The sequence below is a fragment of the Pseudoliparis swirei genome, chromosome 9 (assembly GCF_029220125.1).
Source record: "Pseudoliparis swirei isolate HS2019 ecotype Mariana Trench chromosome 9, NWPU_hadal_v1, whole genome shotgun sequence".
NCBI classification, from domain to species: domain Eukaryota; kingdom Metazoa; phylum Chordata; class Actinopteri; order Perciformes; family Liparidae; genus Pseudoliparis; species Pseudoliparis swirei.
The window spans coordinates 284,871-306,845 of NC_079396.1; the positions used below are offsets into that span (position 1 = coordinate 284,871).

General features: G+C 45.2%; 2 protein-coding genes across 5 annotated transcripts in view; one reads left to right on the top strand and one right to left on the bottom strand.

Annotated features, from left to right (window-relative positions):
* Window positions 1–17,723, bottom strand: part of haus7 (HAUS augmin-like complex, subunit 7) — a 41,468-nt gene extending 23,745 nt beyond the window's left edge. For 2 of the 3 annotated variants that reach the window (XM_056422671.1, XM_056422669.1), the window contains exons 1-5: window positions 17,169–17,370; window positions 17,022–17,092; window positions 16,657–16,718; window positions 15,892–16,100; window positions 15,006–15,114 (exon numbers count right to left, since the gene is read on the bottom strand). In XM_056422671.1, the coding sequence (XP_056278646.1) occupies window positions 15,006–15,114; window positions 15,892–16,100; window positions 16,657–16,718; window positions 17,022–17,092; window positions 17,169–17,344 (627 nt within the window). In that variant the 5' untranslated portion in view covers window positions 17,345–17,370. Of the gene's footprint in view, window positions 1–15,005; window positions 15,115–15,891; window positions 16,101–16,656; window positions 16,719–17,021; window positions 17,093–17,168; window positions 17,371–17,584 lie in introns of those variants that run through there. The other variant, XM_056422670.1, reaches the window with a different exon arrangement.
* The window catches only part of LOC130199299 (plasma membrane calcium-transporting ATPase 3-like), a 218,478-nt gene that overhangs the window by 113,037 nt on the left and 83,466 nt on the right, over window positions 1–21,975 (top strand). The gene's annotated exons all lie outside the window — the stretch shown is intronic.

Genomic DNA, 21,975 nt, shown 5'->3' on the forward strand with positions numbered 1-21,975 from the left:
TCATCATCATCATGACCACGACATCACTGACCATGACACCACCACCACGACTTCATCATCATCATGACCACGACATCACTGACCATGACACCACCACCGACTTCATCATCATCATGACCACGACATCACTGACCATGACACCACCACCACGACTTCATCATCATCATGACCACGACATCACTGACCATGACACCACCACCACGACTTCATCATCATCATGACCACGACATCACTGACCATGACACCACCACCACGACTTCATCATCATCATGACCACGACATCACTGACCATGACACCACCACCACGACTTCATCATCATCATGACCACGACATCACTGACCATGACACCACCACCACGACTTCATCATCATCATGACCACGACATCACTGACCATGACACCACCACCACGACTTCATCATCATCATGACCACGACATCACTGACCATGACACCACCACCACGACTTCATCATCATCATGACCACGACATCACTGACCATGACACCACCACCACGACTTCATCATCATCATGACCACGACATCACTGACCATGACACCACCACGACTTCATCATCATCATGACCACGACATCACTGACCATCACCCCATCACCACGACTTCATCATCATCATGACCACGACATCACTGACCATGACACCACCACCACTTCATCATCATCATGACCACGACATCACTGACCATGACACCACCACCACGACTTCATCATCATCATGACCACGACATCACTGACCATGACACCACCACCACGACTTCATCATCATCATGACCACGACATCACTGACCATGACACCACCACCACGACTTCATCATCATCATGACCATGACATCACTGACCATGACACCACCACCACGACTTCATCATCATCATGACCACGACATCACTGACCATGACACCACCACCACGACTTCATCATCATCATGACCACGACATCACTGACCATGACACCACCACCACGACTTCATCATCATCATGACCATGACATCACTGACCATGACACCACCACCACGACTTCATCATCATCATCATGACCACGACATCACTGACCATGACACCATCACCACGACTTCATCATCATCATGACCATGATACCACCACCACGACTTCATCATCATCATGACCACGACATCACTGACCATGACACCACCACCACGACTTCATCATCATGACCACGACATCACTGACCATGACACCACCACCACCACGACTTCATCATCATCATGACCACGACATCACTGACCATGACACCACCACCACGACTTCATCATCATCATGACCACGACATCACTGACCATGACACCACCACCACGACTTCATCATCATCATGACCACGACATCACTGACCATGACACCACCACCACGACTTCATCATCATCATGACCACGACATCACTGACCATGACACCACCACCACGACTTCATCATCATCATCATGACCACGACATCACTGACCATGACACCACCACCACGACTTCATCATCATCATCACTGACCATGACACCACCACGACTTCATCATCATCACTGACCATGACACCACCACCACGACTTCATCATCATCATGACCACGACATCACTGACCATGACACCACCACCACGACTTCATCATCATCATGACCACGACATCACTGACCATGACACCACCACGACTTCATCATCATCATCATGACCACGACATCACTGACCATGACACCACCACCACGACTTCATCATCATCATGACCACGACATCACTGACCATGACACCACCACCACGACTTCATCATCATCATGACCACGACATCACTGACCATGACACCACCACCACGACTTCATCATCATCATCATGACCACGACATCACTGACCATGACACCACCACCACGACTTCATCATCATCATGACCATGACATCACTGACCATGACACCACCACCACGACTTCATCATCATCATCATGACCACGACATCACTGACCATGACACCACCACCACGACTTCATCATCATCATCATGACCACGACATCACTGACCATGACACCACCACCACGACTTCATCATCATCATGACCACGACATCACTGACCATGACACCACCACCACGACTTCATCATCATCATGACCACGACATCACTGACCATGACACCACCACCACGACTTCATCATCATCATCATGACCATGACATCACTGACCATGACACCATCACCACGACTTCATCATCATCATCATGACCATGACATCACTGACCATGACACCACCACCACGACTTCATCATCATCATCATGACCATGACATCACTGACCATGACACCACCACCACGACTTCATCATCATCATGACCACGACATCACTGACCATGACACCACCACCACGACTTCATCATCATCATGACCATGACATCACTGACCATGACACCACCACCACGACTTCATCATCATCATGACCACGACATCACTGACCATGACACCATCACCACGACTTCATCATCATCATCATGACCATGACATCACTGACCATGACACCACCACGACTTCATCATCATCATGACCATGACATCACTGACCATGACACCATCACCACGACTTCATCATCATCATGACCATGACATCACTGACCATGACACCACCACCACGACTTCATCATCATCATGACCATGACATCACTGACCATGACACCACCACCACGACTTCATCATCATCATGACCATGACATCACTGACCATGACACCATCACCACGACTTCATCATCATCATGACCACGACATCACTGACCATGACACCACCACCACGACTTCATCATCATCATGACCACGACATCACTGACCATGACACCATCACCACGACTTCATCATCATCATCATCATGACCATGACATCACTGACCATGACACCACCACCACGACTTCATCATCATCATGACCATGACATCACTGACCATGACACCACCACCACGACTTCATCATCATCATGACCATGACATCACTGACCATGACACCACCACCACGACTTCATCATCATCATGACCACGACATCACTGACCATGACACCACCACGACGACTTCATCATCATCATGACCATGACATCACTGACCATGACACCATCACCACGACTTCATCATCATCATGACCACGACATCACTGACCATGACACCACCACGACTTCATCATCATCATGACCACGACATCACTGACCATGACACCATCACCACGACTTCATCATCATCATCATGATGCCTTGGGGGGACTACTAGCGCTGGAGCCGAGCCTGGAGGCTAACGTGACGGCGGATCCGTGCGGTTCGACATCTCCGATAAGCAGGCGGCCACTGCACTGGCTGAGCCACGGCTTGCCCGACTAACGATGACTTCTGCTCAGGTAGTCAGCGTGGAATTGGAGCGATTAACCAAAATAAACAAGAAACTGCTAAATCCCGATCTCAAGAACAGGAAGTGGGCTGTCTTCCGAACTGTCAATCATTCAAGAACAGTGTGGGATCCTAGAGTTAAGCCAAAAGGTCTCCTAGGTGGGCATCTAAACATAAAGTATTCAATCTAAAAGTGATCAAGTCCATCATCTTTGCTTGATTCCAATTTAGACTTTCTTTGTCTATCTGAGACCTGGCTCCATAAAATGCTCCATCAGCAGCAATAACCGTGCCAGGTTTCAACATTTACAGGAGAGATAGGGTAGGATCTAAGGGTGGTGGTGTCATGATCTATGTGAGATCATATCCAGTGTAATGAAATCCAGTGGTCTGTCTGTAAAGACTTGGAATGTATAGGTCTTCATATAATTTTATCACCACAAATGTCTTTTACGCTTATTGTAATTTATCGACCTCCCTCTTCCAAAAACAGTTTCTATGAGAATTTGAGAAACTTTTAAAAGAATGTAATTTCAGTAAAGAGGTCATTATTATGGGTGATTTTAACATAAACTGGGAGGAAAAATCATCTAGAAAGAATCTTAAGCGGATAACTGATGACTTTGACCTTGTACAGATGGTCAGTGGGCCCACAAGACTAACCAATTCTTCCAGGACCCAAATTGATTTAATATTTAGTAATAGGCCTGATAGAGTTCTAAAACTCTCAACATGGTAACTGGACTTTCTGACCACAATCTAACTCTGGTAGCCAGGAAACTAACCAGCAAGCGGTTTAGGCCTTTGGTCAGGAGGATGAATCCTTTAGAATTCCCAAAAGAAATCTAGATATCTTTCATCATACTCTTCAACTTATTGATTGGGATGATCTACTGTTGGGAATAGACATCGAGGAAGACAGTAAAACATTCTCAGATAAGTTGGAGAACACTATGAAGGATTTCAGTTGCAAATTTAGGCACAAACATATCAAACACTCTGTTCCTTGGATGAATGATGATATCTTAAAAATAATGAAAGAGCGAGATTCTGCCTTAAAAACTGCAATTAAAAATAAATCGAGCCATGACAGACAACATTTTGCTATGCTAAGGAACAGAGTGGTAATGAAATTAAGAAAGGCTAAGGCAGATTTCTTCATGACTGTAATAGAAAAAGCGAGAGGTAAAACTAAAATGGTCTGGGATCAGTTACACAAGCTAATGGGACATCCCAACAAAGTAAGGAAGCTGCAAGAACTTAACATTAATGGTAAACTGTCAAATAATCCAGTTGAAATAGCAAAAGCTTTCAATCACTATTTCATTGATTCTGTTGCCACCATTGCTAAATGTTTCTCCCCTGAGATTAGACCTGTCTGTACAGTAAATACATTGGAGCCAACTTTCATCATAAGAAGTGTCACTCACTCAGTCGTCACAAGAATAATCAGTTTTCTTAAACCATCCAAAACTAAAGATACATTTGGTATGGATGCCGTTATGCTCAAAACTCTTACCAAAACACTAATAAATCCCATCAGCAATATCATCAACCTCTCAATCTCTCAGAACATGTTTCCCAGTGTTTGGAAGTCGGCTGCTGTTATTCCAGTATTTAAAGAAGGAGATCGCCTTTCTCCCTCTAATTACAGACCAATCAGTATCCTGCCTACAATATCAAAAGTTGCAGAGAAGTTGGTAGCTGAGCAAATGATCTGCCATTTGAAAAACAGTCCCTTTGCCCTTCATCCAATGCAATTCGGCTTTAGAGCCAATTATTCCACTGAGACGCCACCTGTTTCTTTACCGAAAAATAAAATTTCTACTGGACAAAGGGGTGTTGTTGGAGCTGTGTATCTTGATCTCAAGAAGGCATTTGACACTGTAAATCATAGTATTCTTTTGTCCAAATTGCACAGTTACAACTTCTCCTCAGGTACACTTAAATGGATGGAATCATATTTGCTTAATAGGTCACAGTCTGTCCAAATTCAAAAACATCAATCCGCTGCCCTCCGCTTGTCCACAGGTGTCCCACAAGGATCTGTCCTGGGCCCATTATTATTTTCCTTATATATTAATGATCTGCCATCAGTTTGTCCTCATTCCAATATTCAAATGTATGCCGATGACACCGTCATTTATCTGCATGGCAGCAATTTGGGAGATGTAGCAAAAGAACTCACTACATCCATGGCTAATGTGACTACTTGGTTAACGCAATGTTGTTTACAACTCAATATATCCAAAACTGTGTGTATGTTTTTTACCAAAAGAAACTCTGATAGTGTAGAACCGGATGTTTTTGTATCTGGGAGAGGCTAAAGGTTGTATCTGAATACAAGTACCTGGGAGTACTTTTTGATTCAAATCTGTCTTTCAAATCACAGGTGAAAAAAGTTTGTAATCGGGTAAAATTCAATCTATCCAATTTCCGATTCTCGCGCAACTACATGTCAACAGAGGCAGCTAAAACATTCATGCATTCAATGGTTATTTCCCATATCACCTACTGTTTAACAACCTGGTCACATGCTAGTGCCACTACGCTCAAACCATTACAGTCATTATACAAGCGTACACTCAAAACTCTTGATAAAAAAGTTCTGTCTCATCACTGTCCTATTCTAAAAAATACAACTTGCTTAGTTGGGATAACTTGATTAAATATGTGCACGTCTGTCTGATGTACAAAATCATACATGGATTGACCTCTCCTCCTCTCAAACAATTTGTCACCACACGAACTGGATATCGGCTCACAAGAGGAGCAGCAAGAGGCGATTGTATCGTCCCTCTCAGGAAAAGTGCTTTTAGTCATGCTGCTTTCTCAGTACAAGCAGCAGTTCACTGGAACTACATTCCAGGATCTATCAGAGAGCTACAATCATTCAACTCTTTTAAAGCAGAAACAAAGAAATGGTTCATTACTACCCAGCTCTGTCAGCACTAGACTGTAACTACCTCCTCCATCTGTCCAGGTTGGACTTTCATTTTGTCTGTCTGTCAGTTGTTGTCTGTCTGTTGTCCGGTCTCTGTATGTCTTGACTTGCTGGTCGGTCGTTTACTCCACCTGTGTGTCTTCTCTTGTCGTTCACCTGTTTGCAGTTGTATGTCACATTTAGTCTGTAAGCTTTTATGTTGTATCTCTGACATTATGTTTTTATTCTGTCCATTTTAACATTGTTCTCCCCTATTTTATTTGCTTTATCTGTAGATTGTATTTGCAATCTTATGTTTTTAGGTTTGTTCTTAACATCAGCAACATTGGGACTACAGATGAAAAATAGCCTCTTGGCTAACTCTGGCACATTTACTGCAATGTTTTTATCAATGTGCACTGTCCCTTATTAAATAAACCATTTAAATAAAAAATGACCATGACACCATCACCACGACTTCATCATCATCATCATCATGACCACGACATCACTGACCATGACACCACCACCACGACTTCATCATCATCATGACCACGACATCACTGACCATGACACCACCATCACGACTTCATCATCATCATGACCACGACATCACTGACCATGACACCACCATCACGACATCATCATCATCATGACCACGACATCACTGACCATGACACCATCACCACGACTTCATCATCATCATGACCACGACATCACTGACCATGACACCACCACCACGACTTCATCATCATCATCATCATCATCATGACCACGACATCACCATCAGGGTTTTTCCTGCATAGAGAAAATGTGGGCGCTCGCCTAAGCCGTTTTCCCGAACGCCTAAGGCGTAGGATGTTTCAAGTCGGCTCCAGCCGAACCCTCGTTCTGTTTGGACCAATAGTAATGGAGTTCAGTGTTTCCCCGAGGTTTACAGCTTCAGGGGGCGGGACTAGTGCCGCTAGCCATGTTGGTGCCCTGAGCTTAATTTAACACTGAGGTGTGCTCACCTGTGTGCGCATCACCGCTGAGCGAGGCGAGCGCCGGCATCGGAGCCGAGAAGAGTTGTTAACGGGGAGTGAGCTCACCCAGTGTCCCCCATAGCACCTCCCTCCCCCGGGGCCTCCCCCCCTCTCACCCAGTGTCCCCTAGAGCAGCGGTCCCCACCCTTTTTGAGCCACGGACCGGTTCCGTGTCAGAAATTATTTGCACGGACTGGCAATATAAATGACGTAATAAATATGACGTCATACAATTATACGAAGGGCATAAAGTGCCAAAACTACAACTCCTCATTACGCCGAATGAGTGTGAGCCGTGCTAGTTGACCTGCAACGAGCCGCTAATGGAGACGGCGACACAGACGTTTGGTCCGCTGCTCCTCACAGAGTTCTGGTCGCTGTCATTAGAACAGGCAGAGTTGTTGTGTGAAATGTCCCTTAAGGCCACCGTCATTTGCATCTCCAACACATGTTCTTCTAGCTCGGACGGCTCGATTCACCGGGTGGGTTTGTTTACAAATGGGTTGCAGGTCTATTCTTTTGCAGTCGGGTCTTTTGTGGTTGGAGTACCGCTCAAACTCTTTGAAAAGCCTCTTCCACCCGGTCAACGTCTGAAACATGTAGAATGTTCCGCTGTTCACTCGCCCACACAGCAGCGACTTTATCGGCCAACTTGAAACCAGTTGTCATTTCCCTGAAGTGACAGAATTCATTGAGCAGGTTGAATATGTTTTAGATTCTTTGTCACTGTGCCGCCAGCAGAGGGTTCTGCGCGTGAGACTCGCCTGCAGCGATAAACCACAACTTTAAGACTCCTGAACGCGGCTCAGACGTACACACGGGTATCCGCTCCTTTTTCAAAATAATATATTTTTCCGACTGATTAAAAAGAAAAAACTTTATTTATTCACTTTTTTTCCGCGGCCCGGTTCCAACCAAACCGCGGACCGGTACCGGGCCGCGGCCCGGGGGTTGGGGACCCCTGCCCTATAGCACATCCCTCCCCCGGGGCCTCCCCCCCTCTCACCCAGTCCCTCCCAGAGCTCCATAGAGACTGTGTCTGTCCCACGGCCACTTAAACTTAAATTAAATTAATCTAAAGAAAGCAGAAGAGGAGTCGTACACAATAACCTTATAAAAGTTAACACCATTATTTCAGCAGTGCAACAAAGCAGGACTATTACATGTGGTCTCCTAAATATTCGATCTCTGTCATCTAAAGCTGTGTTACTAAATGATTTAATATCAGATAATCACATTGATTTATGTTGCCTAACTGAAACCTGGCTGAGCCATGAAGAATATGTCTGCCTGAATGAATCGACTCCTCCAAGTCATATTAATACTCACATTCCTCGAGGAGGTGGAGTAGCAGCCATCTTTGACTATTAATTAATCCTAAACCTAAATTACACGACACCTCATTTGAAAGCCTTGTTCTTAGTCTCTCATCCAACCTGGAAAACACTACAGCCAATTCTATTTGTGATTCTGTACCGGCCACCAGGTCCATATTCAGAGTTTATATCTGAATTCTCAGAATTTATATCAAGTTTGGTTCTTAAAACCGATAAAGTTATTATTGTTGGAGATTTTAATATCCATGTGGATGTTGATAATGATTGCCTTAGTGCTGCATTCATCTCCTTGTTGGACTCGATTGGCTTCTGTCAGAGAGTACAGAAACCCACTCACAGCTTTGGCCACACGCTTGATCTTGTTCTTACTTATGGCGTTGACATTGAGCATTTGAACGTCTTCCCACAGAATCCTCTTCTGTCAGACCACAACCTCATCACTTTAGTTTATACTACCGGAGTGTACTCCGTGAGTCAAAAGGTTCTACACCAGATGTCTAACTGACATGGAGCTACATTTAAAGAAGAGATTCCTTCTGCATTTGATTCAATACCACGTCTCAATATAACAGAGGACTCCTGGTCTACCTTTAGTCCAGGTCTCAATATAACAGAGGACTCCTGGTCTACCTTTAGTCCAGGTCTCAATATAACAGAGGACTCCTGGTCTAACTTTAGTCCAGGTCTCAATATAACAGAGGACTCCTGGTCTACCTTTAGTCCAGGTCTCAATATAACAGAGGACTCCTGGTCTACCTTTAGTCCAGGTCTCAATATAACAGAGGACTCCTGGTCTACCTTTAGTCCAGGTCTCAATATAACAGAGGACTCCTGGTCTAACTTTAGTCCAGGTCTCAATATAACAGAGGACTCCTGGTCTACCTTTAGCCCAGGTCTCAATATAACAGAGGACTCCTGGTCTACCTTTAGTCCAGGTCTCAATATAACAGAGGACTCCTGGTCTAACTTTAGTCCAGGTCTCAATATAACAGAGGACTCCTGGTCTACCTTTAGTCCAGGTCTCAATATAACAGAGGACTCCTGGTCTAACTTTAGTCCAGGTCTCAATATAACAGAGGACTCCTGGTCTACCTTTAGTCCAGGTCTCAATATAACAGAGGACTCCTGGTCTAACTTTAGTCCAGGTCTCAATATAACAGAGGACTCCTGGTCTACCTTTAGTCCAGGTCTCAATATAACAGAGGACTCCTGGTCTAACTTTAGTCCAGGTCTCAATATAACAGAGGACTCCTGGTCTACCTTTAGTCCAGGTCTCAATATAACAGAGGACTCCTGGTCTAACTTTAGTCCAGGTCTCAATATAACAGAGGACTCCTGGTCTAACTTTAGTCCAGGTCTCCATATAACAGAGGACTCCTGGTCTAACTTTAGTCCAGGTCTCAATATAACAGAGGACTCCTGGTCTACCTTTAGGCCAGGTCTCAATATAACAGAGGACTCCTGGTCTACCTTTAGTCCAGGTCTCAATATAACAGAGGACTCCTGGTCTAACTTTAGTCCAGGTCTCCATATAACAGAGGACTCCTGGTCTAACTCTAGTCCAGGTCTCAATATAACAGAGGACTCCTGGTCTACCTTTAGTCCAGGTCTCAATATAACAGAGGACTCCTGGTCTAACTTTAGTCCAGGTCTCAATATAACAGAGGACTCCTGGGCTAACTTTAGTCCAGGTCTCAATATAACAGAGGACTCCTGGTCTAACTTTAGTCCAGGTCTCCATATAACAGAGGACTCCTGGTCTAACTTTAGTCCAGATGGATAATCTTGTTGATCGTGCCACAGGCTCTCTGAGAATGACACTGGACTCGATAGCCCCTCTGAAGAAGAAGAGAGTGAGGAAGAGGAGGTTTGCTCCCTGGTATAACCCTCAGACCCGCAAACTAAAGCAAACGTCACGAAAGCTTGAACGCATATGGCGTTCAACTAATCTCGAAGAATCCCGCTTAGTTTGGCGAGATAGTCTTCACACTTATCAGAAGGCCCTCCGTAGAGCCAGAGCAGCCGATGACTCATCAGGACCAGAAGAAGAACAACCCCAGGTTTCTCTTTAGCTCTGTAGCTGACAGAGAGTCACAGCTCTGTGGAGCCCAGTATTCCTATAGACCTCAGTGGTAATGACTTGATCAACTTCTTTAATCAAAAGATTTGAACTATTAGGGACAAGATTAATAATCTCTTGCCCTTAACCAGTGATCTGTCCTCAAGTGGAATGGCCTTGGAAAAAGCTGTATGCCCTGGTGGATATTTAGATGGCATTTCTCCATCAACCGTGACCAATTATCTTCAACGGTTTCTACTTCGAACACGTCTACCTGTCTCTAGACCCCGTCTACCCGTCTCTAGGACCCCGTCTACCCGTCTCTAGGACCCCGTCTACCTGTCTCTAGGACCCCGTCTACCTGTCTCTAGACCCCGTCTACCTGTCTCTAGGACCCGTCTACCTGTCTCTAGGACCCGTCTACCTGTCTCTAGACCCCGTCTACCTGTCTCTAGGACCCCGTCTACCTGTCTCTAGACCCCGTCTACCTGTCTCTAGACCCCGTCTACCCGTCTCTAGGACCCCGTCTACCTGTCTCTAGGACCCCGTCTACCTGTCTCTAGACCCCGTCTACCTGTCTCTAGGACCCGTCTACCTGTCTCTAGGACCCGTCTACCTGTCTCTAGACCCCGTCTACCTGTCTCTAGGACCCCGTCTACCTGTCTCTAGACCCCGTCTACCTGTCTCTAGGACCCCGTCTACCTGTCTCTAGACCCCGTCTACCTGTCTCTAGACCCCATCTACCTGTCTCTAGGACCCCGTCTACCTGTCTCTAGACCCCGTCTACCTGTCTCTAGGACCCCGTCTACCTGTCTCTAGGACCCCGTCTACCTGTCTCTAGACCCCGTCTACCTGTCTCTAGGACCCCATCTACCTGTCTCTAGACCCCGTCTACCTGTCTCTAGGACCCCGTCTACCTGTCTCTAGGACCCCGTCTACCTGTCTCTTGGACCCCGTCTACCTGTCTCTTGGACCCCATCCCGACGAGGCTGCTTAAAGACGTTTTGCCTTTAATTGGCGGCTCTCTATTAGATATGATCAATGTGTCTCTGCTAACAGGCCACGTACCACACTCCTTCAAAGTGGCTGTTATTAAACCTCTCCTGAAGAAGCCGCTCTGGATCCAGAGGTGTTGGCTAACTACAGACCGATCTCTAACCTCCCTTTCCTCTCCAAGATCCTGGAGGAAGTGGTCGCAAATCAGTTGTGTGACTTTCTACATCATAAGAGTTTATTTGAGGAGTTTCAGTCAGGATTTAGAAAACACCACCGAGACATGACAGGGTCAGGACTCCTCTCTGTACTGGTCTAGTTAGACCTTAGTGCTGATAGAGGACTCCTCTCTATACTGGTCTAGTTAGACCTGATTGCTGATAGAGGACTCCTCTCTGTACTGGTCTAGTTAGACCTTAGTCCTGATAGAGGTCTCCTCTCTGTACTGGTCTTGTTAGACCTTAGTGCTGATAGAGGACTCCTCTCTGTACTGGTCTAGTTAGACCTTAGTGCTGATAGAGGACTCCTCTCTGTCCTGGTCTAGTTAGACCTTAGTGCTGATAGAGGACTCCTCTCTGTACTGGTCTAGTTAGACCTTAGTCCTGATAGAGGACTCCTCTCTGTCCTGGTCTTGTTAGACCTTAGTGCTGATAGAGGACTCATCTCTGTACTGGTCTTGTTAGACCTTAGTGCTGATAGAGGACTCCTCTCTGTCCTGGTCTAGTTAGACCTTAGTGCTGATAGAGGACTCCTCTCTGTACTGGTCTAGTTAGACCTTAGTGCTGATAGAGGACTCCTCTCTGTCCTGGTCTAGTTAGACCTTAGTGCTGATAGAGGACTCCTCTCTGTACTGGTCTAGTTAGACCTTAGTCCTGATAGAGGACTCCTCTCTGTCCTGGTCTTGTTAGACCTTAGTGCTGATAGAGGACTCCTCTCTGTCCTGGTCTAGTTAGACCTTAGTGCTGATAGAGGACTCATCTCTGTCCTGGTCTTGTTAGACCTTAGTGCTGCATTCGACACCATTGACCATGACATCCTATTACAGAGACTGGAGCAGTCGATTGGCATTTCAGGCACGGCACTAAGTTGGTTTAAATCCTATTTATCAGATCGATCACAATTTGTATTTGTAAACGATGACGCCTCGATAACCACCAACGTTAATCACGGAGTTCCACAAGGTTCTGTGCTTGGACCAATTTTATTTACCTTATACATGCTTCCTCTGGGCAATATTATCAGGAAACACTCCATAAACTTTCATTGCTATGCAGATGATACTCAACTATATCTATGGATAAGACCAGAGGAGAGCAACCAACTCGGTAAAATTCAAGCATGTCTTAAAGACATAAAAACATGGATGACCTGCAACTTCTTGATGTTAAACTCAGACAAAACTGAAGTAATTTTACTCTGAACACCTGAGAGATCAATGATCTGGTGATGTGGTTTCTGTAGAGGCATTGCTCTAGCATCCAACACCATGTAAAGAACCTCTGTTCTCTTTGATCGGGTCCATTAATCCACGTGAAGAACATCTCAAGGACTGCATTCTTTCATCTACGTTTAAACAATCAGGCACGTCTCAAAAAGATGCAGAACAATTGGTTCACGCATTCGTTACTTCAAGACTGGATTACTGCAACTCCTTATTATCAGGCTGCTCTATAAGTCTCTTAAGTCAACTCCTTATTATCAGGCTGCTCTATAAGTCTTAGGTCAACTCCTTATTATCAGGCTGCTCTATAAGTCTCTTAGGTCAACTCCTTATTATCAGGCTGATCTATAAGTCTCTTAAGTCAACTCCTTATTATCAGGCTGCTCTATTAGTCTCTTAAGTCAACTCCTTATTATCAGGCTGCTCTATAAGTCTCTTAAGTCAACTCCTTATTATCAGGCTGCTCTATTAGTCTCTTAAGTCAACTCCTTATTATCAGGCTGCTCTATAAGTCTCTTAGGTCAACTCCTTATTATCAGGCTGCTCTATAAGTCTCTTAAGTCAACTCCTTATTATGAGGCTGCTCTATAAGTCTCTTAAGTCAACTCCTTATTATCAGGCTGCTCTATAAGTCTCTTAGGTCAACTCCTTATTATCAGGCTGCTCTATAAGTCTCTTAAGTCAACTCCTTATTATGAGGCTGCTCTATAAGTCTCTTAAGTCAACTCCTTCTTATCAGGCTGCTCTATAAGTCTCTTAGGTCAACTCCTTATTATCAGGCTGCCCTATAAGTCTCTTAGGTCAACTCCTTATTATCAGGCTGCTCTATAAGTCTCTTAGGTCAACTCCTTATTATCAGGCTGCCCTATAAGTCTCTTAGGTCAACTCCTTATTATCAGGCTGCTCTATAAGTCTCTTAAGTCAACTCCTTCTTATCAGGCTGCTCTATAAGTCTCTTAAGTCAACTCCTTATTATCAGGCTGCTCTATAAGTCTCTTAGGTCAACTCCTTATTATCAGGCTGCTCTATAAGTCTCTTAAGTCAACTCCTTATTATCAGGCTGCTCTATAAGTCTCTTAGGTCAACTCCTTATTATAGACGAAAATTACAGGGTGACGGGTGGTCAGATTTGACCCTGTTCTATTGGTAGGGGAAACACTGGAGTTGATAAGCGTGTCTTCTTGTCCGATCAATACGCAACTGTGAGGTGCGCGACTTGACAGAGCGGCCAGCTGCTGATCACTCACTCAACAGCCCGACGTGCATGAACAGATGGTGCCAAAAAAATGTTGGGAGCACCGAAGACCCATTTTGACCCAGGAAAAACCCTGCACCATGACATCATCCTCACCACAACATCACCATCATCATGACTTCATCATCATCATGACCACGACATCACCATGACAACATCATCATCATCATCACCACCACCATGACATCATCATCATCATCACCACCACATCATGACATCATGACCACGACATCGTCATCATCACATCATCATCACGACATCATCATCATGACATCACCACGACATCATCATCATCACCACCACGACATCATCATCATCACGACATCATCACCACGACATCATCATCATCCTCACCACAACATCATCATCATCATCATGACCACGACATCACCATGACAACATCATCATCATGACTTCATCATCATCACCACCACCACCATGACATCATCATCATCACCACCACCATCATCATCATCATCATCATCACCACCATGACATCATCATCATCACCACCACCATCATCACCACGACATCATCATGGCATCATCATCATCACCACGACATCATCATCATCATCATCATCATCATCATCACCACGACAACACAGAACTGGAGGCGTACCTGGGACTGCAGCTGCTGCAGCTCCGCCCCCGCCAGCTGGAGGGCGCCGGCGCCCGCAGCCTCCTCTCTCCGCGGCTTCAGGGACGACTTCCTGCCCTGACGTGGAGCCCTGAGTGGAGGAGGAGCCACAGAGACTTCGTGATCCACAGGAACCACTACACTGCCCCCCCCGCTGCCGATTGGCTCACTGATGTCATGATATTAGTTGGTTGGCACCAGCTCGCTGAAGCAGGTTGAGGATTTATTGTTAGATGAGGCTCAGCATCCGTTCATCTGGAGACAGACAGGTGGACAGACAGACAGGTAGACAGCAGACAGGTGGACATACAGACAGGTAGACAGACAGATAGCAGACAGGTGGACAGGTAGACAGACAGACAGCAGACAGGTGGACAGACAGACAGGTAGACAGACAGCAGACAGACAAGCAGACAGGTGGACAGACAGACAGCAGACAGGTGGACAGCAGACAGGTGGACAGGTAGACAGACAGACAGCAGACAGGTGGACAGACAGACAGGTAGACAGACAGCAGACAGACAAGCAGACAGGTGGACAGACAGACAGGTGGACAGACAGACAGCAGACAGGTAGACAGCAGACAGTTGGACAGACACAGACAGACAGCAGACAGGTGGACAGACAGCAGACAGACAGCAGACAGGTGGACAGACAGATAGCAGACAGGTAGGTAGACAGACAGACAGCAGACAGGTAGACAGACAGCAGACAGGTGGACAGACAGACAGGTGGACAGACAGACAACAGACAGGTGGACAGACAGACAGCAGACAGGTAGACAGACAGACAGACAGACAGACAGGTAGACAGACAGACAGCAGACAGGTGGACAGACAAACAGACAGACAGACACAGAGCTTCATACTGGACGTCTGCAGGCCACGGCTCCAGGGAGGGCCCGAGCATCTGGCTGAGCAGCGCCAGGTTCTTCTCAGCAAAGAGCTCATTTAGGATCTTCTCCTGGTCCAGGATCTTCTGCTGGTCCAGGATCTTCCCAGCAGACGTCTGTCCGCCAGGCACTGAAGCCAGAAGCTGCAGCAGGAAGCCGAGCTGCCGGCGGGGACTCGCTCCCCCCTGGAAGAGAGCTGGACTCATGATGCAGAACTAAAGGAGGGTTCTGTTCACCCTGGGTTAGGGTGAGTTAACCCTGGCTTGGTTAACCCTAGGTTAGGGGTGAGTTAACCCTGGCTTGGTTAACCCTGGGTTAGGGGTTAGTTAACCCTGGCTTGGTTAACCCTGGGTTAGGGGTTAGTTAACCCTGGCTTGGTTAACCCTGGCTTGGTTAACCCTGGGTTAGGGGTGAGTTAACCCTGGCTTGGTTAACCCTGGGTTAGGGGTTAGTTAACCCTGGCTTGGTTAACCCTGGCTTGGTTAACCCTGGGTTAGGGGTGAGTTAACCCTGGCTTGGTTAACCCTGGCTTGGTTAACCCTGGGTTAGGGGTGAGTTAACCCTGGCTTGGTTAACCCTGGGTTAGGGGTTAGTTAACCCTGGCTTGGTTAACCCTGGCTTGGTTAACCCTGGGTTAGGGGTGAGTTAACCCTGGCTTGGTTAACCCTGGGTTAGGGTCATTCAACACAAGACATTCCATGACTTCTGTTCCATGAACTCCAGCTTGCTGCGTCCTCTCACCCGGATCAGGTCCAGGTCGTCTGCTCTGCACAGCATCAGCTCCTGTCCAAGCACCGCCATTTCTGTTTGGACCAGAGCAGAGGAGACCAGAGCAGAGGAGACCAGAGCAGAGGAGAGCAGAGCAGAGGAGAGCAGAGCAGAGGAGACCAGAGGAGACCAGAGCAGACCAGAGCAGAGAGCAGAAGAGACCAGAGCAGGAGAGACCAGAGCAGAGGAGACCAGAGGAGACCAGAGGAGACCAGAGCAGGAGAGACCAGAGCAGAAGAGACCAGAAGAGACCAGAGGAGACCAGAGCAGAAGAGAGCAGAGCGGCGTGAGTGGGCGTGTCCATCAATACACATGAAGCTGCGCTGACGCCGCGTTACCTCGAGTCAACACATCCGGGCCACTGGATCTCCCCCCCGTCGCCTTGGAGGTGGCAAAGTGTGGGTCGATGCTGTGAGGGGCAGGTGGAGGGTGCTGCGTCACAGGTGGCCCAGGGCTGGGTGTGTGCTCTCTTACAGGTCGCCTACCTGCTGCAGATCCACGCCAGGATGTCGGTGCGGTGCTGGGAGCGCGCGCACAGCAGCTGCAGCTGGCTGTCGGCGTCCTGCAGGTACAGCCCGTCCACCAGGGGGCAGCACGCCGCCTGCACACACAACGGCACCTGATGAGCGAGTGAAACCTGCTCTTTGACGATACACGACATTCATCCCGATTCGCCTCAGCAGAGGGTTAACCCACAACGTAACAACTCGTTAATCCACCAAGTCCTCAGCGTGAGCGACGAGCACCAACGTCTTCTTCTGATCGGCCTCCAAGTGGACCAGATCTGTGACGTATATCAGAACATATCATTGTAACGTAAGGATGTAAGTATGACGATATCTAATCCAATATATAATATCATATACTAAAATATCTTCTCATTACTTTATGCTGTTCTTACCTGTAAAGCAGCATAAACATGTCGAACAAGTTGTTTTTCTTTCAAAGCACCCGCCATTAGCCAATCTGCTTCCGGTTCCGGTTCTTCTTCTTCTTCTATGACGCTTCTTCCCTTGTTATCTATTGGTGGTTGGCCGACCGCTTTGGGCACATTACTGCCACCTACTGACCCGGAATGCTTCTAAAAATAAAATCATATAAACAAGAAATAAGTCAAGGAAAACAGGAACATAAAAAAAGATAATAATACTCAATGATTATGAAGATGATTAAAAGTATTAATAACAATATATTAATAAATTAGTGAAGTCTTAATAATGATTGTAACTACTTACGTCTCTCTGTCATGGTTGAAAATCACCATGAAATAATCTAAAGAAGCGATTGCTTCTGAAACGTTGAAACATTGATAACAACCTTGATATTATAATGTGTTTATAGAAATATAAACCTTTGTATTCTGGGGAGAAACGGAAACCCTACAAACATAAAGTTATTATTTATAACTATCATTACTTATCTTTAGTAGTTCTGTGAGAAGTTAAGTGTAAGTTCAACTGAAGAGAGACGCAGTGGGAGGGGCCTCACTCATGTTGCCCAACTGGTTTGTCTTGTCTGGGGAACACGAGCTCACTCAGAACACCGGCAACGAACACAGAGGACAGAGACCACAGAGGACAGAGACCAGAGACCACAGACCACATAGGACAGAGACCACAGAGACCACAGAGGACAGAGACCACAGAGGACAGAGACCACAGGGGACAGAGACCACAGACCACAGAGAGCACAGAGACCACAGAGACCACAGAGGACAGAGACCAGAGACCACAGACCACATAGGACAGAGACCACAGAGACCACAGAGACCACAGAGGACAGAGACCACAGAGGACAGAGACCACAGACCACAGAGAGAACAGAGACCACAGACCACAGAGACCACAGAGGACAGAGACCACAGACCACAGAGACCACAGACCACATAGGACAGAGACCACAGAGACCACAGAGACCACATAGGACAGAGACCACAGAGACCACAGAGGACAGAGACCACAGAGGACAGAGACCACAGAGAGCACAGAGACCACAGAGACCACAGAGGACAGAGACCACAGACCACAGAGACCACATAGGACAGAGACCACAGAGACCACAGAGAGCACAGAGACCACAGAGGACAGAGACCACAGAGGACAGAGACCACAGACCACAGAGACCACAGACCACATAGGACAGAGACCACAGAGAGGACAGAGACCACAGAGACCACAGACCACATAGGACAGAGACCACAGAGACCACAGAGCACAGAGACCACAGACCACAGAGAGCACAGAGACCACAGACCACATAGGACAGAGACCACAGAGACCACAGACGACAGAGACCACAGACCACATAGGACAGAGACCACAGAGCACAGAGACCACAGAGACCACAGACGACAGAGACCACAGACCACATAGGACAGAGACCACAGAGACCACAGACCACAGAGACCACAGAGGACAGAGACCACAGAGACCACAGACCACATAGGACAGAGACCACAGACCACAGAGACCACAGAGCACAGAGACCACAGAGACCACAGAGGACAGAGACCACAGACCACAGAGACCACAGACCACATAGGACAGAGACCACAGACCACATAGGACAGAGACCACAGAGACCACAGACCACATAGGACAGAGACCACAGACCACAGAGAGCACAGAGGACAGAGACCACAGACCACAGAGAGCACAGAGACCACAGAGACCACAGAGCACAGAATAGGAAAAAGAAAAGAAAACCAAAAGAAAGTCATAGTAAAAATATTAATAAAAGACAAATGTGAACCACTGATAACTTAGAAAAAATAAATAAAAACTAGAAAGAGCATTTCCTTCTGAAAATGCGTTGGAATGCTAACATTTTAAAGCTTGAAGCTGAAAAATAAAAACAAAATTGCTGAAAATGTTTGAAAAAAGCTGAAAATAGCTGAAATATGAAATTAATAAGTGAAAATGTCTGGAAATATCTGAAATAAATAAGTGAAAATATCTGAAAATAGCTGACATATGAAATGAAAAAGTGAAAATGTCTGGAAATATCTGAAAATAGCTGAAATATGAAATGAATAACTGCAAATGTCTGAAAATAGCTGAAATATGAAATGAATAACTGAAAATGTCTGAAAATAGCTGAAATATGAAATGAATAACTGAAAATGTCTGAACATAGCTGAAATATGAAATTAATAACTGAAAATGTCTGAAATTAGCTGAAATATTTTTTTTTTAAAGCTGAACATAGCTGAAAATAGCTGCCAACAGCTGAAATATGCTGAAAATAGCTTAAACATCTGAACATATCAAAAAGGGAAACTTCCTGCTGAAAATAATGAAGCACAAACATATTGGGTGGAAATGTATAACTGAAAAAGATAAGCAAAACTTTATCTTCTAAATATTAAAAAAGATATGAATCACAATCCAAGAAATAAGAGAGAGGGGGGAAAGTCAGACGTGAGATCAAGAGAGAGAAAGAAATTGAGAGTCAGAAGGAGAAAGATAAATAAAGAAAGAGAGGGAGAAACCAGGGTGAAGGATATACGATCTAAAAACTGAGTGGATTTTCTACAAAAGCATTTGTTAAACCCTGTAAAAAAAAACATGATCAAATCACCAAAATGGTAGAATCAATAGAGAGGAAAGATTGAGGCGAACGCGCCGATATGTTTGTTATGTTTGTGGGTTAAATGAGACCTGAGAAACTCAAATGCTGGTTCTCCTCTATCTCTCCATTTAAAGACACACGCGCGCGCACAGGTGGCCACGCGCACAAACCTTTGGTCTGTTTAGTGGTTCATAATGTATGATAAACAAGACTGTGTGTGAGATCCGCCACTGATTAGCCTAACGTGAAACACCTGTGTTAGTGAGAGACAGACAGGTCAAAATCTGATGAAGCAACCTGTCAGAACATTTGGATTTGACAGAGAACTATAACTCCGATCCTAAAGAAGTCTGCATTAGGAGATGCTCAAGGCTTTTGTGAACGTTTACATGTCCTTAAATATTTTTTAGGTTAAGAAATGAGAGTTTAATCGCAGTTCAGAAAATGTTCCTGTTTGCTTCAAAAAAGTTGAAAGGTGCTCAGAATTACAATGGAGATGACTGAGCAGAAAGGTGGACTTCCTCCCTCTTTAAGGCTTCTCTAGAAAAATCTGGGAAACTGTTGGATTCCATAGTCACATGTCTACGACAAGCATAAGATTCCCTACTACTTTATCCAAAAATTATGCCTAAAGAGTAATAATTATGGCCGTAGTGACGATTTACAAAAATAATTTCCGCTTGATCCTGACGCAGCTGTCCCCTCTAGCGATGACGTCACAGCTCTAAGGTCCCACACACACACCCATTGTAAAGTCCAGGAGGAGCGGAAAAACACATAAAACTAAAATGGTAACAATTAAATAACTATAAGAGCTATCAAAAGAAGATGAATTATAAAGTTATAGCTAACACTTCTGTCAACATGCTAAAGGTGGAATTGTTTCTTTAGCTGAATGTATGCCGATATTGTAAGCTTTTAAAGTTGAACAAGTTGAAGCGGATTTGAAGATTTCCCCCATTGGATCCCATTCATTATTTATTCCATAAAAAAATTAATAATTTGAAAATGTGAAGAGATAAAAAATATTTGAAAATGTACAATAATAGCTGAAGGCTATCTGAACATAAGAAAAATTAAATAGCTGAATTTGCTGAAAATATGAAAATACTGTAAGCTTTTTAAAGTTGAATATTTTCTACATAGGAACTGATGAATTAAAAATAGCATAAAAGTATTTAAATATACAAACATTTGAAACATTTGAAATATGAAAAGTCATTCCAATCTAATCCTGAAGAAGCTGAATTTTTTAATATTTGAATTGTTGAAATAGCTGAATATATGAAGGAGTTGAAAAGGGACAAAAAAGGTACGGAAGAAATAGAATAATAAAAAGAAGTTTATTAAAGAAGACAAGAACAAGAGTTGGACTGCTGAAGCATTCCAACTAATAATATCACGAACATCAAATTATGTATATACATTTCATTTTAAATATTTTTCCTCTATTGTACTGTGCCGCCAGGCTGTATATCAATATTAAAAACTTTCAAAAAGAAGTGAGATGGCGTTTAAGGCGAGAACCAAATGCCTTGATGCTGGATGCTGACTTGACCTCGTCCGGAATTTGTCTCCAGAGCTTTGGACCTCGACAGATGAAGCTTTTAAATACAATGTGAACTGTATGTTTATTTATATGAATGCCACCACGCAGCCGCGTGTTGTGGTCGTAGACATTTGTGTTCCTTGTGAACATACGTAACAGATTATGACAGAGAC